Raw genomic sequence first — 24,302 nt, forward strand, 5'->3', positions numbered from 1 at the left:
TGAATAATAATAATAATAATAAACATGCATGAATACAATTTCCATGGCAAAACTGATAAATTGATTTTATTTCTATCTCATAAAACAAATCATTTATAAATTAACATTCACCATTGGGAATCAGTTTCTATGATAATATTTTAAAGGCAAAATGTAACATAAATCCAGCATGATTCCAAAACACAGCAAAAAGATGGTACTAAAGTGTTGCCTTTTAGATACCACAAAGGAAACTCTAATTTCACTATTTTGACAGAGAGAAAACCAAGTGTATCTTGTGAACTGTGCCAAAATCTTGATCTTACTGTATGTCATGTCTTACTAGGCCATTGCGATACTCTCTCTCTCTCTCTCTCTCTCTATGTAAAGAGTTAATTTACTCATTTAAAATTATTCATTCATATAGTTCTAAACCCAAATGTTGTTGTCCAATTTAAATGGAATACTTGTACTTTTACTTAATTAGATTTCCAAAAAAAGTAGTACTTTTTTATCCTTAAAATTTTATTTAAGCTTGAAAAGTACTCGATACATGTTTGCAGATCATTTTCTATTGTCTTACTGGACTGAAGCCACCTTTTCACTGCATCCGACAAACGACAGATGACAGACCAGAGGTCAGTCATTTCAAATGGAGCATCACACGGCAGCTGTGTGGAGTTCCGACCATCTGCAGAGGCGGAATTTCAGCTCTGATTTGAGTTTCTGATGTTGAAATATTTGTGCAACTAGACCGTATGTGACTGCCTGAATGTGATGTATTGATGAGAAACACTGACGCTTTTTGTCCTAAACTTTATTCTAAGACGCCTGCTTCTTCTACAGATTGGACAGTCATGAAGTCAAAAATGATAATACACGTTGCAATTTTATATATATATATATATATATATATATATATATATATATATATATATATATAAAATAAACAAAAGGCTTTTGTAATTGAATGAGTACATGTCATTTATTTCTACACTTGCCTTGACATTTAAATCATATATCTATTAATTTCTACTCCCTATTTGCTGAATTATTGTTGTTGTTGTTGTTGTTAGGCAACTATTAATTATAATAATAACTATCAAACCAGCAATGATAATGATGATAATAATGGTAATAAATATATCCATCTGCTCAACAGCAAGGTTTGGTAGCAAACCTCAGAAAACAGTTCACAAACCCAACAACATTACTAACTTTCTTCAAAGCTTATTTGGAATTGTTATGATATTTCTCTATGTCTTAAGGGGCTTTGTACTCTGACATCGCAATTCTCAAGTACCTTCTCCCATGCAACAGACATTGTGTGACTGTGGCAATGTTTTTGCAAAATAAAATGATGTGGTTCATTATGTCTCAGGGCAGTTCCGAAGTGAAATGTCCACTGTGTGGCGCTAAAAGCGAGTGAAATGTTCTCCCAAACAGATGAGGTTTTCAAGGTTAATGTTCTATCGAGTTTTAAATCAACAAAACCTACCTCCTTACCCTAAACCTTAAACCGATAGTGTCATAAAAAGCAAATGTGACATGAAAAACACAATTTCTGAAGCAACCACGTCATTTTGTGGTGCTTCTATGACACTTTCAGCTCACATGTCAACTCGCATGCTCTTCTGGACTTGTACCCCAGTCCTTTGTATCACTTGTAACACTCAATCAGTTGAGCTACCACCATGAGTGTAATATGTAATATATTTACTGTACTAAAGCATAAAATGATTATAATATGTTATCAGAGATTTAGGAAACATGCTAAGTTGAAATACTGGCTTCTCTGAAAACAATGCTACAGTCAGTATTTTCTACTATGTCCGTTCCGGGCCAGAATTTCTGTTTGTGTTTTGGCCTGTGTGATCCCGCCCACTGCCCATTTCCCAATAGTGTTTCAACAACCCGGGTTGCCAGGTTTGACCGTGCTGCAGCCATGGAAGCCAGCAATACATCTAGCTAACATTGACAGAGTTATAAAAAATCCACATGAGCTGGTTTATAATTTGCAAACAATAAAAACATTGCAAACGTATACATTAGCTGATCAATTTACAGTGTAAGGCTCGTCGCTTGCCATTGTCAGTTTGCTCGTTCCTGTTGCGTGTCCTCAACCTAGCAACCCGCGTGAGCTTCGAGGAGGGGGCGGGGGAGACGAGTCTCTCCAATATTTTGAATTTGGACTGCAGTACGCATTTTAAATGCTTGATGTCAATGTTACATATTGCTCCTTTAAACAAGCTTGTAAAAGTAGTTGGTTATGTAATGCAAATGTTAAAATGAGTCATGCGCTATAGTAAAAGTGTTTATATGTCATAAGATAGCATTGTGTGAGGAACAGAGCAAAAAGTAAGTGTTATGAACTGATAATCTGCCATTTTACTTGTGATTTGAGTGAAAGGGGATGAAGTCATTGTCGTTTTAGAACCTCTATTGTTCATTTGATTAGAAAATTGCTGTGTTATGTACAACAGGCCACATAAAAATCATTTTGCAAAAATGTAGCTATTGTAACATGATTCTATGACCAGGTTACGTATGCCACTGTGGGAGAAATTTGACAGTCGTCAGAGACAATAAAAAGGTGACTTCACAAACCAATCGAATTTAACAACATCCTCTCTCAAATAATCTCCTCTCTTGATTTCATTCTAGCTAGGAAAAAGGTTACTTTGTACTTTTTTAATACTTAAGTACAACTGAATGTGAATACTTTTTTTTTTTTTACTTTCAAGTATATTTTTGGCTAGATACCTGGACTTTTAATTGAGTAAAAGTTTCACTCTGTATCCATACTTTCACTTAAGAATCACTTTTTACACCCCTGACTCTCTGTATGGAAAATCTGTGTACAGATACTTAAAAAATTCTTCATTTGTCTTCTACAGAAGAAAGAAAGTCATACAGGTTTTGAATGTCAAGAGGTATGAATAAATAATGGATGGATTTTCCTTTTTGGGTGAACTATCTCTTTTAAACTAGTTCTTGCTGACATTTTGATCACAAGAGTATGAAGAGAAGTAGGATCAAGAGAGCCCGACCAGGGGTCTGTTATGTGCTTCAACAGTCCTCGTCCCCGGCTGAAGAGGGTGATGAAGGTAGCTGGGTCATGCAGGGTGGGAATGAAGACACCACACATCCGTGTGTGGATTCAGAGACCGAGTCAGTCTGTGATATCTCAGCAGCGTTTGTTCTTCAGCATGTTAAAGGCCTTCTGGTTCTTGGCCTTGAAAGCCATGATGAAATGATGTGGGGCGATCATTCCACGGCCATCCTCATCTGCCTGACCCATGAAGATGTAGTTCAGACCTAGTGACACCACACAGAAAGAACCTGAATGCAGTGACGGAACGGCAGAGACATTCAGGAAGGGCTTTCCATCAGCTTCTCTCTCACTATCTGTTCCATATGTTTATGGCGTGTATAAACATATGACAGTGAGATTTCATAAAAGGTAAACTCACAGTAAAAACATCTAAGAGGATCTAATGGTTTGTAGCCAGAACAGAGTGTAAGTCATTAGGTTGAAAGTAACCTGGAGAATTAATGTAATTTAAAACACTGATCAACAATCTATTAACAGAAACACAATTCCTCATATGAGAGGTAATACTGTGCTTATGTGACTGAGGCAGATAAAATTGTTCACTGCATTATGGCAAAATTATGCAGTCCATTGCAAGTGGCAGGCACTTACCACGCCTGACGTATGGGCACTTTTTGCACAGGATGACAATCTTAGTGCTCATGGTTTTGCCAGCCTGCTGAATGGCAAGGTTGCCCTCCTTGTAGACATTGATTATGGAGATAGTGGCGTACATGCTACCACCCCGCGTTACTGCGGTGATGACTGTTCCTGTGATCACTATAGGGTGAAAATAAAGACAGAACAGCTTTAGAAACCATCACTTCCCATAAGCTAAACTTCTCTGAATCCGTGTTGGGGAGTAATTAACAAAAAGTATTGATGTTAATCATGTACATTTCTCAGTAGCGCAGCTGTTTTTTTTTTAAATGAAGTTGAATTTGCAGCAAAGAGCTGCTTTAGCTAACAGTAGTGGCGTACTACCATTACAAAATGCCATATGGCTGTTTTTGTCTCACTATATTGCGCATGCAGATTTACAGCCAAACGAACTGAAGGCAATAATCAAAAATACTTTCCTAAAATGTCCTCTCTCTCTCTGATGTGGCATTGAGAGATCATTTAGTGAGTCATGTAGAATTGGGAAGTCCGAGTCATTTAAGCAAATCATGTAGTGTTGGGATGTCTGATTCATTTAGTGAACCATGTAGCGTTGGTACTGTATGTTGCATTAGGAAGTTTGATTCCTTTACGGAATCATGTAGCGCTGGAAAGTCTGATTCATTTTAGCGAGTCATGTAGTCTTGGAGATTCATGTTCATTTAGTAAATCATGTTGCATTGGGAAGTCCAACTGATTTATGTTGCATTGGGAAGTCAGATTCATTTATTGAATCATGTAGCATTGGAAAGTCTGATTCATTTTAGTGAGTCATGTAGAGTTAGGAAGTCAAATTAATTTATTGAATCATGTAGCTTTGGAAAGTCTGATTCATTTTAGTGAGTCATGTAGTCTTGGGGATTCATGTTCATTTAGTGAATCATGTAGTGTTGGGAAGTCAGATTAATTTATTAAATCATGTTGCATTGGGAAGTCTGATTCATTTTAGTGAGTCATGTAGTGTTGGGAAATCCATTTCATTTAGTGAATCATGTAGTGTTGGGAAGTCAGATTAATTTATTAAATCATGTTACGTTGGAAAGTCTGATTCGATTTAGTGAGTCATGTAGTGTTGGGAAATCCATTTCATCTGGGAAATCCGTTTCATTTAGTGAATCATGTAGCGTTGGGAAGTCAGATTCATTTAGTCAATCATGTAGTTTTGGGAATTCAGATTCTACATGAATCATGTAGCATTGGTAAGTCTGATTCATTTTAGTGAGTCATGTAGTCTTGGGGATTCATGTTCATTTAGTAAATCATGTTGCATTGGGGAGTCCAACTGAATTATGTTGCATTGGGAAGTCCAATTAATTTATTGAATCATGTAGCGTTGGAAAGTCTGATTCATTTTAGTGAGTCAGTAGAGTTGGGAAGTCTGTTTCATTTAGTGAATCATGTAGTGTTGGGAAGTCAGATTCATTTATTAAATCATGTTGCATTGGAAAGTCTGTTTCATTTAGTGAATCATGTAGTGTTGGGAAGTCATTTATTAAATCATGTTACGTTGGAAAGTCTGATTCGATTTAGTGAGTCATGTAGTGTTGGGAAATCCATTTCATTTGGGAAATCCATTTCATTTAGTGAATCATGTAGCGTTGGGAATTCAGATTCTTCATGAATCATGTAGCATTGGTAAGTCTGATTCATTTAGTGACTCATGTAGCATTGGTAAGTCTGATTCATTTAGTGACTCATGTAGTATTGGTAAGTCTGATTAATTAATTGAATCATGTTGCATTTGGAAGTCAGATTCATTTAGTGAATTATGTTACATTGGGAAGTCCAATTCATTTTAGTGAATCAATTTGTTTGAAACTGTAAATTAGCCAGTTTTTTTAAAAAAAATACACCAAATCATTTGAGTCACTGCAAAGAAGTCCCCCATGCATATGTTCTTGCACTGAAATGCTGCTTTTTATCGCTGTGTTGTTGACTCAGTTATATACATTTTTGTGTCTTCTATTTTTATCAGTTGTATTCTGTGTAAATAAAAAAAAAAAAAAAAAACAGTTTAATGCTGTCACTTAATTTGAGATCCCCACTGTTTTTGTGCCAGATATACTGCTCTGATAATAAAAAATAAATTATATAATTTGACAGTAACATTAAAAAGATCTTGTCATCTTAAACAGCTAACTACTTTTTTGTGTAGCTTGACCCTAGTTTAACAACTTTAAATTATGAGTAGCTTGTACACCAAACACAAGAAGCATCCAAGTATTACATTTGGGAAAAATCAAATATGTCTTGTGTAATTTATTTGAAAAAATAAATAAATAAATAAATACATTTAAATTATTTTCATCTAGACAGTAGGCACTAGTTGTTTAGCCATTTTCATAGCACTGTGCAGTAAATAATGTGTTTGATACTACAAATTTGACTTGATGTGCATGTAATTTTCCACATTCGTTCACATTCAGGCCTGGTTTCTCAACGTGACTCTGGTCTCCACTAAGTTTTCCCCATATGCAAATCCAAGTAAACTTTAGCAGAAATCATAATGAAATAACTGCTTGATTTTGTAGCTCCAGGGGCGGTGACTGTGGCCAAACAGCTCGACTGAATCAACACTCATATTTACCAACAGTTTACCCACTGCAGTGTATTTACACTGCACAACTGTGTCCCAAACACCAATCCACTGTACTGCACGGCAAAAAATGCTCTTTTAAAACACGCCAAAGATAGCGTGCTGAGAAAAGGGGCATAAAAACATGCTTGTTGTGAAGAGTAACAAAATTTGAACAATCGTTTCTTGTTTCCACTCACTCTGATGCCCACCCGCCCAAAAGTAACGGCCTCACTTTGCTCTTTTGGGGAGTGTGTCTAAGTGTGTCTCGGCAAAAAAAATTATCTTACCAAAGTTGCTGGAACAGTAATGGCTGTCAGGCGTTCCCTTTCGTTTGCATTTCTGTTGACACAGCGCTGCAGAATACTTTAAAGCTGGAGAGGCAAATAGAGACAGAAAAAAGCCATCAATATTTGTTCTACTGTAGCATACTAACTCTCGCTTTTTCTGATTGAGATCCAAACATTGAATAAAGCCTGTATCAGAGAAGAAATTGATTACCTGAAACTGTCCATGACATAGTGACCCCAAAACATATTTGGACACTTCAAATCGCACTTAATATGAATGTAATTGGCCATGGGTGAGTATTTTATATAACAAGGCAAAAATATTAAGAATTCAGTAGTGTAAGCTTTTTGCAGCTGGTCTTTTCAGTAGGGATGTTTAATGAGTTGACTTTTAACCCATATAACAGCCAATATAACATAGCATTAAACTTACCAACTACCTCTGATTAGGGTGAATGACTGTAACCAGTAGGTTTTGTGAGCAGTACTTACGTATAGGTCTGGTGGTAGTGGGTGGTGCTGTCGTGGTGGGTGGAACAGTTGTGACAGCAAACTTCTTGGGTCTAAATTTGTAATGACCAATAAAACCATCCGCTGTTAAACTGAGATCAGAGAGGAACTGTATGAAGAGTTGATTTCCCTCCGAGAACACTGGCCTAAAACATAAATACACAGAACATTATGTAAAAGGACAAATAAATAAGTCTGCTATACATATGATATAATAGATATGATGATACATACGCTGGAGGGCTGTCTCCACAGTATTTTCCTATTCTTTTAGCATCATTAATTTCTCCACCATTAAAAATTGCTACGTAATCGTAACGGCAGTAGTTGTCCCTCTCCACATCAAACTTCTCAAATTTCACCTCTATAATCTGAAAAAACATAAAAACTAACTATTTTAGCTGCAAATTAAATGATCAAGGAATATCCACCTTATTAATCACATCACGCTGAAACGATGAATGTTCGTTATCGTTACACGGGATTACAGTGCTTCCAAAAAGATTGCACAAGTAAGTAGAAAATGTGAGTGGTGTTTGCCGATGCAAAACTTAATAGAAAGAGCATAGCAAATTCGCCACTGCTAATTTTCACATGCAAATTAGCTTTGTGGCAAACTTGCGGAAAATTGTCAATTGTTGCCAAAGGTTTGCCGGAGGTTCACCACTACCTGCGAAGAGCTGCAAACTTCTGGCAAACATTTGCGATGAATCAAAATCTAATTTGCATGTGAAAATAATGAGCGGCAAATTTGCTGCAAATTTGCGTCAAGTTTTCAACTAGTTTAGATTTGTAAGGGTTATGACCATGATGCTAGGGTGCTGTGGGTGGTTGCCAGGGTGTTGCACAACAATGGAGTTGCTAAGGTGCTAAGAGTGTTTTTTAGTATGTTGCTAGGCAGATGCTATGGTGTTCTGGGTTTTTGGGCTTTTCTAGGTGATTGGTTGCTATATGGTGTTCTGGGTGGTGTCTAGCGAGTTGCTAGGCGGTTACTAAGGTGTTCTGAGTGGTTGTTAGCATGTTGCTAGGTGATTGCTATGGCATTCTAAGTGGTTGTTAGCAAGTTGCTTACGGTGTTCTGGCAGTTGCTATGGTATTCTGGGTGTTGTCTGGGCTTTGCTTAGTGGTTTGGTTGCTAGGTGGTTGGTTGCTAAGGTGTTCTAAGAGGTTTTTCGGCATGTTGCTAGGCAGTTGCTTAGGTGTTCTGAGTGATTGTTAGCACATTGTAGGTTGCTAAGGTGTTCTGGGTGGTGTCTAGCGACTTGCTAGGTTGATGCTAAGGTGTTTTGGGTATTTGTTTTTTTGGGCCTTACAAGGTGGTTGGTTATAATAGGGTTTTGGGGTGGTTGTAAGGGCGTTGCTATTGACCTGTTTCATGTGACGTCAATCTATGAACGCGCCTTCATGTTTTTGACCAATATTCCATATACCTTCATTGTGCTGTGCTGTGAGATGCGACAAAAACCTTCTTCAGGAGTTAAAAGCAGCTCCTAAATTCATACAAACGGGATCATCACAGATGTTTTTTAATACTGTGACTAAATCAGACCTGAAAACAACACAAAAACGTTTGTAAATTTTGAATGAGAGATGATTCACTGCCATTGTTTCCTCTCGCTGATGGTCACAAATATGGCAGCTGTGGGGAAAAGTGATGTCACTGAAACTGGTCAATACTACGGTGCTAAGGTGTTCTTAGTAATTTTTAGCACTTTGCTAGGCAGTCGCTAAGGTGTTCTTAGTGGTTTTTAGCGCATTGCTAGGTAGTTGTTATGGTTCTAGGTGGTGGCTAGCTAGTTGCTAGGTGGTTGCTATAGTGTTTTGGGTGTTTTTTGGGCTTTGCTAGGTAGTTGGTTGTAATAGGGTGTTCGGGATGGTTGCCAGGGCATTGTTCAACCATACAGTTGCTAAGGTATTCTCAGTGGTATTTAGTGCATTACTAATTGCTATGGTGTTCTGTGTGGTGGCTAGCGAGTTGCTAGGTGGTTGCCAAGGTGTTCTAAGTTGTTGTTAGCACATTGCTATGTGGTTGCTAAGGTGTTCAAGTGGTTGTTAGCATGTTGCCAGGCGGTTGCTATAGTGTTCTGGGTGTTTTTTGGGCTTTGCTAGGTAGTTGGTTGTAATAGGGTGTTGGGGGTGGTTCTGAGTGGTGTTTAGCTTGTTGCAAGCGACTGCTATGGTGTTTTGGGTGGTTGCTGAGGTGCTCTGAGAGGTTGTTAGCACATTGATAGGTGGTTTCTAAGGTTCTAGGTGGTTGTTAGTATGTTGCTATGCTAGATGTGATTCAGGTCCCTCTTTCAATTTGGTTCTATGTGGGGGTGTTTTTTCATGCAAAAATCTTAAGTCTGATCACTTAGAAAATTAATAGTACACTTCTCCTATACAGGCCGCATGATTTGAAGTATCATTAATGTCCATAACTAAAACAGTGTTCCAAATATGTGCTTGCTTTGGCAAACACCACCAATAACAGCTTAAAGTATAAAAATCAAATGAGAGAATCAGTCTACCTGGTTTTTTGGTGCCACTATATGCCAAGAACACGTGACTCCAGCAGGATAGTCTTTCTCGGGCCAGTTAGGAGTCTTGAAGGATCCTGACGGCTTTACTAATCTGCCACCACAGTACTGATCTCCTGTAAACATCCAATCAGACAGGAATTTAGGAAATCTTCCCTTTAAACTCTGCAGAACAACACTAAATATAGAGCAAGTATCAAGCGTGAGGTCATTCACCCCTAATTAAAAGGAATTCTTGGCATAATTGCACAGCAGCATCATTGGCAGACTCTACAGTGTACTTTCCTAAAGTCTTGTCATTAAGAGTGATTTTACAGACTTCTTAGTCCCAGCATGATCCTTATAAATGTGATTTTGAAAAGAAACCATGTGTAGAAAGATTAAGTGTGCAACTGCACATGCTGAGAGCTGCTTAAGCCCTGGAGATACCTTCGGAGCATGTTTCTAGACTTCTCTCCTGGCCTATTATGGTCAACACTGGTTGCCCATTAGCTGGTGTGTGGTGACCCAAAAATGGGTTGCAGGTCAGTTCCGAAAGGGAACAGCAGGAGACAAAATAATCTGGGCAAATATTCAAATGCAAGTAAACATAGTGTTCATAGTTAGGATAGCAAAATAAATAGGCTGAATTTCTAAAAGGGAGAAGAAAATGCTTCCCATTTGTCATTGTGTGTTGTTTAATCAAACTCTACAGTATTTTAGAGCAAATTCATCTGTCACATGTTAGAGGCTAGCCAATGTTGACAGGTTGCTTGCATGGCCCTCATCCTCAAAAAACATGAACATGAAAAAACATGAAAAATTGCAATAAGGATAAACAAGGTTTTTGTCCAACACAATGTATTTTTGTGTGGAGAAATAGTGTGTGCCGTGAGCATGAAACCATTAAAATTCAAGAGACATTTCAAAACTTAACATGCTAGTAATTTGGGCTCAAGCCCCGAAGTGACTTGGCAAGGCAGCCTATAGAAGACAAACTATATATAGCACCACACCACCATCTGCTCAAAGTTTCACTTTTCTTTTGCTTGTCACTTTTGAACCCTTTTGATGTTGTCGCTCATCATGGCGAGTTGACTGAACCAGATGTTGTCAATTTCTGACTTAAGGGGGGCGGTCACACTAGGTTTTTTGGACAATGCAATGGACCAGGATATGATGTCACGCGTGAGGGCTTCTGGTTTTAGTATATAATAAATTGCAAATAAACAAAAAATTACAAATGTAAATGTATATTACAAATGTTAGAAAATGGGGGCCTGGGTAGCAAAGCAAGTAAAGACACTGACAACCACACCTGGAGTAGCAAGTTCGAATCCAGGGCATGCTGAGTTACTCCAGTCAGGCTTTCTAAGCAACCAATTGGCCCAGTTGCTAGGGTGGGTAGAGTCACGTTGGGTTAACCTCCTCGTGGTTACTATAATGTGGTTCTTGCTCTTGGTGGGGTGCATGGTGAGTTGTGTGTGTATGCCGTGGAGAATAGCGTGAAGCCTCCACACGCGCTAGGTCTCCATGGTAACGCGCTCAACAAGCCACGTGATAAGATGTGCGGATTGACGGTCTCAGACGCGGAGGCAACTGAGATTCATCCACTGCCACCCGGATTGAGGCGAGTCACTACGCCACCACAAGGACTTAGAGTGCATTGGGAATTAGGCATTCCAAATTGGGAAGAAAAAAATAAAATAAATAAGAATTTTTGAAAATACCGTCTACTCACTTCCCAGCAACAATAAAAACACACAGCATTGAAATATGTATACTTTATATTGAGCCGAGAGGTCAGTGTGTGACGTTTCAATCTTCTATTGGTCACACGTCTTCTCGTCATCCAGATTCGCAGGTCAGAGTTCACCAAACTTGAACTTTTGTAAGCAGTGAACTGCGAAATTTCTACCCGGTCTCCTGTATTCGGACCCATATTAATGGTAGTGAAGGGAGCATGAAGTGTAGTGTGACTGCCCCTTAACAGACCGGCCGATATCATTAAATACATCAACTGTTTTTTTTCCGCTTCTTCTCCGACAAATATTTTCCAATCTTTAGCAAATTTAGCTCACGACTTCCAAACCAATCCGCACAAAAGTTATTTAATTTTTTTATTTTATTTTTGCAATCGTTAATTTTACAATGTGTGCAAAAAATGGAAGTCAATCTGTATATCTGCAACACTTTGTCATGATTGATGTGAAACTTAGTATGCGTCATTGTCACCTAGTGGTTGAAAAGTAATATGTTTTTTATAAGATTCCTTACCAATTTATTTTAATCCTGGTTATAAAAACATGATTGTGTTTTCTTATTCCTTGGGTGATGCAGAGTCCACTGATATCCCATTTGTCAGTGTCTGCCTTTTTAGATTTCCGCTATTTTATTGAAAACTGTTTTTTCGCTTCTCCTCCAAGAAAGTTGGTCCAGTCTTCTTGCAATTTGGGTCAGAAAATATTTTCACGCCATGCTTGACCAAAGTTATCGGATGCATTTTTTTATTTTCTTAACCATTAATGGTTTATTCTCTAACGAAGTCAGCAAACTGACAGGAAATGGAAATCAGGCTGTTTTCGGTAACAATTTGTCAAACTGAAATGAAAGTTTTTAGGCATCATTGTCACCTTGACCTAAGCCTGTCAAGTTTGGAGACTGCACCACATACTGGTCAGAAGCTGCTAACATTAGAAAAGGCTGCCAACAACTTTTCAATAGTTTTGCCAAGTGTCTCTTACAGAATCGATAGCACGTCCTCAGGGTATATGAGCAGTTTTGTTACAACGCCACCTGGTGTTAAAATTTTCTATAATTTTGTAATAACATTTTAGTACAATGCAATGTATTTTGTGTGCCTTTGGGCTTTGCCCTGATCATTGCTGCTTGCAGCTATATTTTTGCATATTGTTGGACCTTTTTGGTTGATTTTGGAACTGTGTTGGGTCGCAACTTGATGTCTGGGTCCTGAAGCAAACCGAAACCTGCCAAGAATATCTCCGGGTGATTTTTCACCCCAAAATCAAAAGAAAGAAAGAGGAATTTACAGTATATTCTGCTTTAAGAAAATTAAACTTATTTGTAGGAGCATTAAGATTTTGAATGGAAACCTTTGGAAATTTTCATTACTGTAATCTTATTTAAAAAATATAGTATAATATTATTTAATAGTTGTAGAGGGGTTTGAGTAGGAAGGACACGGGAGCCGGTTTCACAGTCCACGTGAGTCAACTTTTAATGCAGTTGTCTTCAGCTTCACAACTAAAGTATTGGCTTTCAGCTTCACAACAAAGTATTGGCTTTTCAGCTTCAAAACATAGTATTTAGAACACACATAGCATCTCTGGTCTCTCTCCCAGTATGTCGCTCAGGTGGCCTTTTAAAGCCTGACTCTGACGTCCCTGAAACGAGACACAGGTTTTTAATATCAGTAATCACCAGGTGATGGCCCTTACCGCTTCCTCTCTCCCCAGTGACAGACACATGACCACGTCCCGCTCCGCATACCCCCACCACCTGACTCAGGCCAGGGCCCCATCCGACCTGCTAACCCCCCCCCAATTCCTGGAGAGGAAATCAGCCACAACCATCTGCAGCCCCGGCCTGTGGACCACCTTAAATTTGAAGGGCTGAAGAGGTACCAACGAATGATCCGCGCATTGGTATCCTTCATGCGGTGGAGCCACTGAAGCAGGGTGTGATCCGAGCAAAGGATGAAGGCCCGCCCCAGCAGGTAATAGCGCCAGAAAAAACAGTGGGAACACAACTGGCCCTGGCATGCACCTGTTACCACACGGCTCAGTCCCCATCCCATTTCACTCTCGTGAAAGCCTATTGGCACGCCTCTGTCCACTGGACTGGATCTGGCGCCCCCTTTTTAGTGAGATCAGTCAAGGGGCTGGTGACATCAGAAAAATTAGGCACAAACCTTCTGTAATAGCCAGCCCCATGAACTGTCTCACCTCCTTTTGGACTTGGGACGTGGGCAGGCCCCTATTGCCGTGGTCTAATCAATTTGGGGCCATACCTGCCCATGACCCAAGTGGAAGCCCAGATACCGTACTTCCACCCATCCAATTATGCACTTTTTTGGGTTTGCCATGAGTCCCGCCCATCTCAGCGACCTCAGAACAGCTCTTAGATGCTGCATATGCCTCTGCCAGTCATTACTGCATATAATAATGTCGTCCAAGTAGGCAGCGGCATATGCGTCGTGTGGCCGTAGAATCTTCTCCATTAGGCATTGGAACGTGGCAGGAGCCCCAAACAAACCAAACAAAAGAGTGACGAATTGGTGTAATCCAAACGGTGTGGAAAAGGCCATTTTCTCTTGGGATAATGAAGTTAAGGAGATCTGCCAATATCCCTTTGTTAAATCTAGTGTAGAGTAAAATTGAGCCGCATCCAACTGATCGAGCAGTTCGTCAATTTGGGGCATGGGGTATGCATCTAATTTAGACACCGCGTTGACTTTCCGGTAATCTACACAGAATCGGACTGACCCGTCGCTCTTAGGTACAAGAACAACCGGGCTGGCCCAATCGCTATGCGATTCTTCTATTACCCCCATCTCAAGCATTGCCTCTAATTCGCCCGAATCACTTTTGTCTTATGTTCGGGTACGCGGAACGGCCGACTACGCACAGCCACTCCTGGTGGGGTCTCGATATGGTGTTGTATGAGGTTAGTATGACCGGGAAGAGGAGAGAACACATCCGCAAATTCTTTTTGCAACTTGGCCACCTCTGTGAGCTGGAATGGTGAGAGGTGGTCTCCACAAGGGGGGTGAATGGATCAACTTTGAACTTCACCTCCGGCCCGAGCGCTGCCCTCTCTGGAACTACCATCATGGCGATAGTAGGTGGTAGTAGGTGGAGGGCCCATTTGGTTCGCGGCCAGCCGGAGGCGGTGGCTGACTGCTCAAAAAGGCTCACAAACGCCTCCAGGTCATCCTGGGGACCCATCTTGGTGAGCAGGAGGTGCGGCTAGCCAGCCAGCTCCATAGGGCCTGCCGATCCTCGGCCTGGGCTTGGAGGAGCTCCTGGAAGCTGTGTCCCTGCTCGAGGAGAGCTTGCTGGTGAGACTCTTTGATGCTGGCCAGGGCACGGATGACTTCGTCCAGCGGTGAGGTGTCCATAGTGGCCCGTCTTCTTCCTTAATTCCCAGGTTTCAGCACCAGTGTAGAGGGGTTTGAGTAGGAAGGACACGGGAGCCGGTTTCACAGTCCACATGAGTCAACTTTTAATGCAGTTGTCTTCAGCTTCACAACAAAGTATTGGCTTTTCAGCTTCACAACAAAGTGTTGGCTTTTCAGCTTCACAACAAAGTACTGGCTTTCAGCTTCACAACAAAGTACTTGCTTTTCAGCTTCACAACATAGTATTTGAACAAACATAGCATCTCTGGTCTCTCTCCCAGTATGTCGCTCATGTGGCCTTTTAAAGCCCGTCTCCATTGTCCCTGAAACTAGACACAGGTGTTTAATATCAGTAATCACCAGATGATGGCCCTTACCGCTTCCTCTCTCCCCAGTGACAGACACATGACCACGTCCCGCTCCACATACCCCCACCACCTGACTCAGGCCAGGGCCCCATCCGACCTGCTAACCCCCCCCCCCCAATTCCTGGAGAGGAAATCAGCCACAACAATCTGCGGCCCCGGCCTGTGGACCACCTTAAATTTGAAGGGCTGAAGTGCCAGGTACCAACGAATGATCCGCGCATTGGTATCCTTCATGCGGTGGAGCCACTGAAGCAGGGTGTGATCCAAGCAAAGGATGAAGGCCCGCCCCAGCAGGTAATAGCGCCAGAAAAAACAGTGGGAACACAACTGGCCCTGGCATACACCTGTTACCACACGGCTCAGTCCCCATCCCATTTCACTCTCGTGAAAGCCTATTGGCACGCCTCTGTCCACTGGACTGGATCTGACATGGGGGCCATCTCTCTCCATAATTTAAGGAGGTTGAGGTGGTAAATTTGACATGCTCCGCCTCTATCCATTCATTTAACCTCATAATCAAGATCCCGACTCGCCGTGTAACCTCAAAGTGTCCTTGCCACTTGGCGAGTAATTTTGAGCTCGATGTGGGGAGCAATACAAGTACTTTGTCTCCCGGTGCAAATTCCCGTAGCTGAGCATCTATTATAGAGCCGGCTTTGTGTCTCTTGAGCTTGGAGCAAATTTTGTTGTGACAACTGACCCAGAAGGGTAGGGGGCCGGCGGGGCGCCGGTTTGGGAGGAACCACTCTTCGTTTCCGGTTAGCGGGTATATGGCGAGAGGGAGGAGAGGGAGGGACAAGAGGAGTAGGAGAAGCAAGAGAGAGAGAGAGAGAGAGAGAGAGAGAGAGAGAGATCTGGACTGCTGCTCACCGGCTTCTGGGTAGGCTGCCATGCGGGCTTCGGCCAGCTGGACGGCATCATCCAATGATGTGGGGCGATGCACTAGACCCATTCCGCGGTTCCTCGGGGCAGGCGAACGGTTAGCTGCTCCAGCACCATTAGGTCGATAACATCCTCCATGCCGCGCCCTTCCTCGGCCAGCACCCATCTTCGCCAGGCATCACAGAGCTGCTGGGCAAACGTGAATGGGCAGCTGGCGTCGCTCAAGGTAAGGGAGCGAAATTGCTGATGGCATTGTTCGGGGCTATGGCCAACCCGTTGCAGGACAGCGATCTTCAGCTTGATGTAGCCCAGGCGGTCCTCAGCTGGTAGTTGCTGCGCCGTGAGCTGGGCCTCCCCGGAAAGCAGCGGTAGTAGGTGGAGGGCCCATTTGGTTCGCGGCCAGCCGGAGGCGGTGGCTGACTGCTCAAAAAGGCTCACAAACGCCTCCAGATCATCCTGGGGACCCATCTTGGTGAGCAGGAGGTGCGGCTAGCCAGCCAGTTCCATAGGGCCTGCCGATCCTCGGCCTGGGCTCGGAGGAGCTCCTGGAAGCTGTGTCCCTGCTCGAGGAGAGCTTGCTGGTGAGACTCTTTGATGCTGGCCAGGGCACGGATGACTTTGTCCAGCGGTGAGGTGTCCATAGTGGCCCGTCTTCTTCCTTAATTCCCAGGTTTCAGCACCAGTGTAGAGGGGTTTGAGTAGGAAGGACACGGGAGCCGGTTTCACAGTCCACATGAGTCAACTTTTAATGCAGTTGTCTTCAGCTTCACAACAAAGTATTGGCTTTTCAGCTTCACAACAAAGTGTTGGCTTTTCAGCTTCACATCAAAGTACTGGCTTTCAGCTTCACAACAAAGTACTTGCTTTTCAGCTTCACAACATAGTATTTGAACACACATAGCATCTCTGGTCTCTCTCCCAGTATGTCGCTCATGTGGCCTTTTAAAGCCCGTCTCCATTGTCCCTGAAACTAGACACAGGTGTTTAATATCAGTAATCACCAGATGATGGCCCTTACCGCTTCCTCTCTCTCCAGTGACAGACACAGGACCACGTCCTGCTCCACAGTAGTATTTAAAAGTAACATTAACAACACATCATGGTAGTTTTTGTCATGCTGTCTATAATGGTATCATATTCTTTATTGTATTTAATTGTAATATTAACAACACTATGGTGGTATTTGTCGTAACACCTTTAATTTATGCTGATTAAAATGTACTTTATAAAAATAAAAAAAATCTTTATTACTGTTAAAAAGAATCTATTAAAAATCACAACTAAGAATAATGGGAATTACAAAAAAAACAAAAGAGAGAAAGAGAAAGAAAACGTCCAGACACGTTAAAGTAATAAAGAAAATGTGCTTAATCATGAAAATAATGTCACAATCTAAAAAATATTAATGGTCCTAAAACAGGCCATTAAATTTTTATTATTTTTAATGTTTTTTTTTTTTAGGCTAAGTCTGGGGTGAGATTCACCCATGAAGGTAAATCAAACATGGGATTGCCACAGCTTTTAGCATAAAACCAAAACATGAAAACATCTGTTACATGTGCTTGATAGCAGGTTTTCGTTGTTAGCAACTCACATCACTACAGCTGTCTGTCAACTACCGATGGGACAAAGATTATTGCCATTTCAGCTGTTCAGCTCCGGACAAGCAGACGTCTTGTCACTCATACAGTTACTGCATGAGTGAGAAAACATCTGGGGCTCTGACCAATCACTGAATTACTGGTAAAAACATCTGTGAGAAATTCCACGTCACACCATGAAATACACAGCAATGTTCTCCAGAATTCCCCCTCCACCAGTGTGTTTTAAACCAACTGTCAGTCAACAAAAGGAGAAAATCCTATTATATTTAACAAGCAAAAGCAAAACCTGGTATTTCTTCATTTTGTAAGAATCATTATGTTCTTCAAACGATTTATTTGACAGAAGCTATTGCTTATGATGAAATATAAATCCATATTCATCCATCTGTTTTCTTTGGCACGATGTTGTCATTTGACCTCTCTGGGAACTGTTAGAGCTTAAATAGCCCTTAACCACTCATTAAACATGACCTTTGCCCTCTAACACTCGATCCATGCCTAATAACCTCATCTGAATTTATGGGCGGAAACAGGTTACATTATTTAAAGGAAATTAAGAGGATTTCTAGTCCACTCAATAGCCTAAAGGCCCTTTCACAGCAAATTTAAATTTTTGCCACCATAAAGATTTTGAATAGAAACAATGGATTCCTATTTAGCCTTTCACACTGGGAGTGAACACTGATTTTTAAAATTATGTAATTTTTATTGCTGTGCTATCATAACTTTAAAATACCAAATCATGAGTCAGACTGAAGATGGGTTTAGTTTACTGGGATTTGTTTTTTATTGCTTGCAGTATACAGGGCCTTGGAGCATTTAGAGGTTTAGATGTCATCACATTTAGTTAAAACATGCAGTGTTTTTGATCTAATGTAAATAACTCAAGCAGATGTACAATGGCAATACAGATGGCAATAACACTTAATCAGTATTGTTCAAATTGTGCCACCTTTTGTAAAGGCATGAATGTGCTAACGGCAAGTATTAGTGTCACTTTTGGTGTGAATGGACCATTTGTCTGCAAATTGTCTCGCTTTTTCGCGCTACATCCGTTAGTAAACTAAGACTTTAGTATTAGAAAAAAATATATATATCAAATGCCCTGACTCCCCAACAACTGTAGTGACTCTTGGTCATTTCCACCACTGGCTAGGACTGGGCGGTATGATAGTATATGCAGCAGTAAAAATGTATAAACCAGAAGATATACAGCAGTATTTATATTTACGCAGCTAGCAGTGGGTAGACCTGCTTTATGTTATTTACAAGCGAGAGAAACATGAAGTACTACAAAAAACAGAGCGGGACATGTCCCAAACATGTCAAGATGATAAATCACTTGTTATCAAAGGGTGTTTTTGAAAGCAATCTAATTTTTTCACTTAAAATACTTTCTCCTATCCCAGCTTACTACACAAAGACAATGATAAGTAAGACATTCATAGGTTGATTTCCCTGAAAAGGGTAAACACTGCAGGTCTGTGGTGATATCAAAACAATGCTCAAATATTGTTTGTTTGAACATCCTGACCAGACTGACATTGTCTCAACCAAACATGAGTTTGGAGTGGGACTCTCTGATTGGTCAAGCAAAGGAAGGCGTTTGGTGATGGTAGTGGTGCAGCAATTACACCCTTCACCATTAAGCACAATGCTAAGCAGAGTTACAGTTGCCAAGCAACGTCACAACTTGCTGCATTAATGCAAAATGAGGTAACGTACACACTCATATGTTTTCGATTGAAAACGCATTGATTTTGCTAGGTTTACACCTCGCATCCTAAACAGAACTTCACTTTCCTCCACCAAAAATTGAGCGTTTCGAAAATACTTCGGAAAACAATGGCATTAGGAAACTGAAAATGGAGTTTTGAGTCTTTTGTTTTTCTCAAGTAATAGATCATGTAGAGGTGATTTTGCACTGATGCAGACTTGGGTGCCGTCCACACTCATTTTAGTTTGAAAATGCATACATACATTCTGAGAACGGCGATTTACTTCACCAAAAACCGAGTGTTTCAAAAATGCTCTTCATTCCTGCATACTTTGCAAAACAGTGAGCCTGTTTACATGCACATCAATACACTGATTACTCTCTATAATCATCTATTTGAAAAACCTGACAAAGCAAGAAATCCGTGTTTACATGACATTTGAAATAATTGCGTAATTCTCTGCTTTTGACGCCAAACTGTGAAGAAGCATGCGCTCAACACGTGCACACATTGGATGAGCCAGTATGAATGCAGGTTAAGGTGTTTACATGCAACACAAAATCGGCGTAATGGGCAAAATGTTGATCAGAATATTCTTACGCCATTCATGACCGTATACCGATAAAGGAATGACGTTTATTGCGTTTACATGTCTACACGCGTTGTCGGCTTATTAAGCATAATCAGTGTAATAACGTGCATGTAAACATGCTCAGTGACTTTAGGAAATGGTAAACAGAAATTTTAAACAAAAACGGATTAGTGTGGATGGGGACTGAGACGCGTGGTAACAGGTGCATGCCAGGGCCAGTTGTGTTCCCACTGTTTTTTCTGGGGCTTCATCGTGCCTCCTCAGGGCTTTCTCGGGGCCAACAGCCAATGTGATTACCCTTGGGCCAAACAAGGCCAACTGGGGATTGCGGCAGGGTCAAAGGCGGCGTTTCGCTAACTTGCTAGGTTGTGTATACAGTGCGCAACGGTACAGGTTCAGGCAAAATGAAAAAAAAAAATAGCGGGCACAGTACAAATCCGTTAAAACACATAATGGACAAAGCCTAGCCCAAAGAAAGAACTTTCCATGGTCCGAGATCATGGACGATGTACTGGGACATCGTCTCTCTGTTAGATGAGAGACCACTTGTCAATGCTAATTTGTCTTGCTAGCTAGCTAATGTTTACAAACAATATAAACTCAATATTCTAGATAACATATATTAGGCATTGCCCCATGGTTATAGTCTTTTAACCCATGATAAATAGTCTCACAAAATCATGCTTCAGTACTTATGGTAAAATAATGACATACTGATGAACTACACCTTAACATCTAATAAATATCCCATTTAACAGAGAAAGACAGCTGCCATTTTTATGGTATTTTAATAGAGTTGTGTCTTACCGCGTTCATGTGGGTTGGCAGCAGAGTACACAGCCAGGAATCCACTTCCAGCTGTATTGGCATCGGATACCATCTGTATGAGCATCTTATTGCTGGTGGAAACTAGGGCTCCCGGTCTGAACGTGCCACAGAAGCGGCCGAGGCGCTGCCCATTGGTGTGACCACTGTAAACATCCACATAATCATACCTGCACAGGTTGTCACTCTCTAAGTCCAGGAAACGAAATGAGAGTACGACCACTTTTCCATCTGGAACCTACAAGAGGCAGATGTCATATTATTGATGATGTTACAAGAGATACAGCTACACAGTGACTACAACAAGGCAGATCAACAAGCACATCACTGTTAGTTCCTTAACATATACTTTGAAAAATTATATAATATTTAACAAGACAGCACATACAATTTTACAGAAAAGTGTATTGTAAATACTGTGTGTGTGTATATATATATATATATATATATATATATATATATATATATATATATATATATATATATATATATATATATGTGTGTGTATGTATATGTTTTTCAAATGTTAAAATTATTATTTACATTACAGTTAATAGGGAACATTTATTTTATGTTTTAAAGGACAATGTACTTTTATGGTTAACTATTGTTAGAATTACAGTACATTGAAAAACAATAATGGAGTGTTCCCAAAGGTCCCTGCATGACCCATCACATTTCAGTATATTTTACTGAATTTGCTATGTTTTTCTTGCTATTTATTTTTCTAATTTTACTTGAAAAATAATATAAAAATGCTAGTCAAAAAAATAAATACATAAAAATGGTGGTTATACTGTGAAAAATTATATTTAACAAGGCAATACATTAAATTTTACTGTACAAAATAAAAAATAAAAATAAAAAACATTTAGAAATAGTTTCACAGAAGTAACCAGAGAATACATGTACTTTTACAGTAAACTATTGTTAAAATGTTGGTTAAAACCAATAATCTGGTGTTCCCAGAAGTCCCTGTGACCAATCACATTTGATTATGTTTTATTGAAATAGTTTTGTTTTTTTTCTTATTTTTGATATCAGTTATGTAGTGACCAAGAAATAGTGCAGAATCTTAAGAATTTCTTGTTCATTTTTACGGTACAACTTTTATTATTTTTTTTACACTAAAAAAGGTTTGTACTTTTACTGTGAAAAGAATATAAAAATGCTACAGTAAAAAAACTGGTTGTTATACCACACATTTGTTTTTAGACAACACATATAATTTTAAAGTACAAATTTGTGACATTGACCATGTTAACACCTTTGTACAAGAGGTCAGATTTCTTCGCCTCCACTGAAGCACAAGATGGATCATCAGGTTTAGTATAAGCCAGCTCAAATACAAACTGTCATTATACGAAAAGGAGAACACACCAAATACTTAGACATTCTTACATTCATATTTCTCAACCTTTTACAGCTGATTATACAGTTTGTAATATAGCTATATAAATCAAGTAGAATTTTACTGCTGTAGCATGGGATAAAGAAAGTTTACTTCTACTCTACTTAATTGAACACAGGCTGTTTCTGGCATGATGATGTTTCCTAAAATAAAGTGGAAAATATAAAGCCTGTTATTCAGACCCAGATCACCCATTGAGACTCTTAAATGCAATGATGGCAATGCAATAAAATGCTAGAATGAGTCTGGAGTTGCCACAAGGGATGCAATGTGGCCAGCAGCCAAAGCAAGCACACATCACAAGCACACACAGTCTGAATCTCTTCTGAATACTTGCCATTGCGTCATTTTATCTACTATTATAATAAGTTCTCAGACACTGTGCGTGTCACTGACAGTCAGCATTCTGCTAAATGAATACATAATACAACAGTTCCTGTTCAATACCACTTACTGTAATTCTCCACACACATTTGGTATTGGGTGGATAGACTCCAGGATAACCCTGACTGCCGATGACACCCGACTCTCCTGTTATATTCCCACCACATGTGAAGGTCTGTCTAGAAAAGAGAACTGCATCATTCAGTCATGAAATAAACGCGCTACACTAGAGCATCACAGTGAACATCAAAAGAAAAAGAAACTCCCACTGGAATGAACAGAACATTTTCGAACGCGAAATTGTATCAATAATGTGTGTAACAGAATGTATATGAACAGTTGAGTTGAAGTCAGGTGTGATCATACATGAGTATACATGCGTGCATCAGTACATGTTACTCAAGTAAGTTACCTGCTTTGAGACTGTGCTCGGACACGCAGTGTGAGCAGCAGAAGAGTCCAGGAGATCAGAAGCCCGCAGATCTTCCACATTATCAGACGGTGTGTGACCCTGCGTCCAGCTGCATTAATGATATTATTGTGCTCCGGCTCGAGGGAGTCTCAGATGAATGTAGCGTTTGTTCTGCTCTGTAGGAGGGAGCAGCGAGACAGCTGCCTCTCGATCAAACACATGGAAAGAGAGAGAGAGAGAGAGAGAGAGAGAGAGAGAGAGAGAGAGAGAGAGAGAGAGAGAGAGAGAGAGAGAGAGAGAGACAGAGAGAGAGAGAAGAGAGAGAGAGAGAGACAGATAGAGAGAGGGAGCGAGAGACAGAGAGAGAGAGAGAGAGAGAGAGACAGAGAGAGAGAAAGATAGAGAGAGAGAGACAGACAGAGAGAGAGAGAGAGAGAAACATAGAGATAGAGAGTGAGAGAGAGAAAGACTGAGAGAGAGAGAGAGAGAGAGAGAGAGAGAGGAGAGAGGATTTTCAAGCAATAAATTTAGGTCAGGTGACAGGGTGAATCTGGTATAAACACTGTATATGTATATATTTTACAAATATTATTCATTTATATTATTTAATATTATAATGAATTAATTAATTATAATGTATTTTACTAAACATTACACAATTCAATTTGATGATTTTTTTTCACAATACTGTACAGTAATGCATATTATATATATATATATATATATATATATATATATATATATATATATATATATATATATATATATATATATATATTACACGGCTCTCTGGAATACTCGATCAATGACGCACATCCAGCGGTCAGATATTGCTCTGTAACAACTGCACATCCGGGGATTACATTTATATTTACATTTATTCATTTGGCAGACGCTTTTATTCAAAGTGACTTACAAGAGAGGAAAACATAAGCGAATCATCTTAAGGAGACAGTGGTATGAAAAGTGCCGTATTACAAAGTATCACTAGCATCATAATAGTATTCAAATCAGAAAAAAGTGCAACAGAATTTATTTATTTATTTTATTTTATTTTATTTTTTTCTATGACTGGTTAAGTGCTCATGGAAAAGATGTGTTTTTAGTCGTTTTTTGAAGATGGAGAGTGAGTCAGCTTCACGGATGGAGTTGGAGGAGATATATATATATATATACAGTGCATCCAGAAAGTATTCACAGCGCTTCACTTTTTCCACATTTTGTTATGTTACAGTCTTATTCCAAAATGGATTAAATTCATTATTTTCCTCAAAATTCTACAAACAATACACCATAATGACAACATGAAAGAAGTTTGTTTGAAATCTTTGCAAATCTATTAAAAATAAAAAACAAAAAA

General features: G+C 39.9%; 1 protein-coding gene across 1 annotated transcript; it reads right to left on the reverse strand.

Annotated features, from left to right (window-relative positions):
- Positions 1–38: 38 nt before the first annotated feature.
- Positions 39–23,147, reverse strand: LOC127434682 (procollagen C-endopeptidase enhancer 2-like). Its single transcript, XM_051687594.1, has 9 exons — positions 22,943–23,147; positions 22,601–22,709; positions 20,718–20,973; positions 9,619–9,743; positions 7,343–7,479; positions 7,091–7,254; positions 6,599–6,682; positions 3,686–3,853; positions 39–3,297 (listed from the first exon to the last, which is right to left on the reverse strand). Exons 1-9 carry the CDS (start codon positions 23,020–23,022, stop codon positions 3,167–3,169), a joined length of 1,254 nt encoding a protein of 417 aa, XP_051543554.1. The 5' UTR covers positions 23,023–23,147; the 3' UTR covers positions 39–3,166.
- Positions 23,148–24,302: the final 1,155 nt, after the last annotated feature.

Source organism: Myxocyprinus asiaticus, chromosome 44 (assembly GCF_019703515.2).
Source record: "Myxocyprinus asiaticus isolate MX2 ecotype Aquarium Trade chromosome 44, UBuf_Myxa_2, whole genome shotgun sequence".
Taxonomy (NCBI): Eukaryota; Metazoa; Chordata; class Actinopteri; order Cypriniformes; family Catostomidae; genus Myxocyprinus; species Myxocyprinus asiaticus.

Bases quoted from the DNA above. Each gene is read 5' to 3' on its own strand.
- LOC127434682 (XM_051687594.1), bottom strand. From the start codon at position 23,022: ATGTGGAAGATCTGCGGGCTTCTGATCTCCTGGACTCTTCTGCTGCTC. The intron at 9,744-20,717 runs GTAAGACACAAC...GGATGTTTACAG, and splicing joins TGCCAACCCACATGAACGCG to GAGATCAGTACTGTGGTGGC. The intron at 6,683-7,090 runs GTAAGTACTGCT...TTGCCTCTCCAG, and splicing joins CACTACCACCAGACCTATAC to CTTTAAAGTATTCTGCAGCG.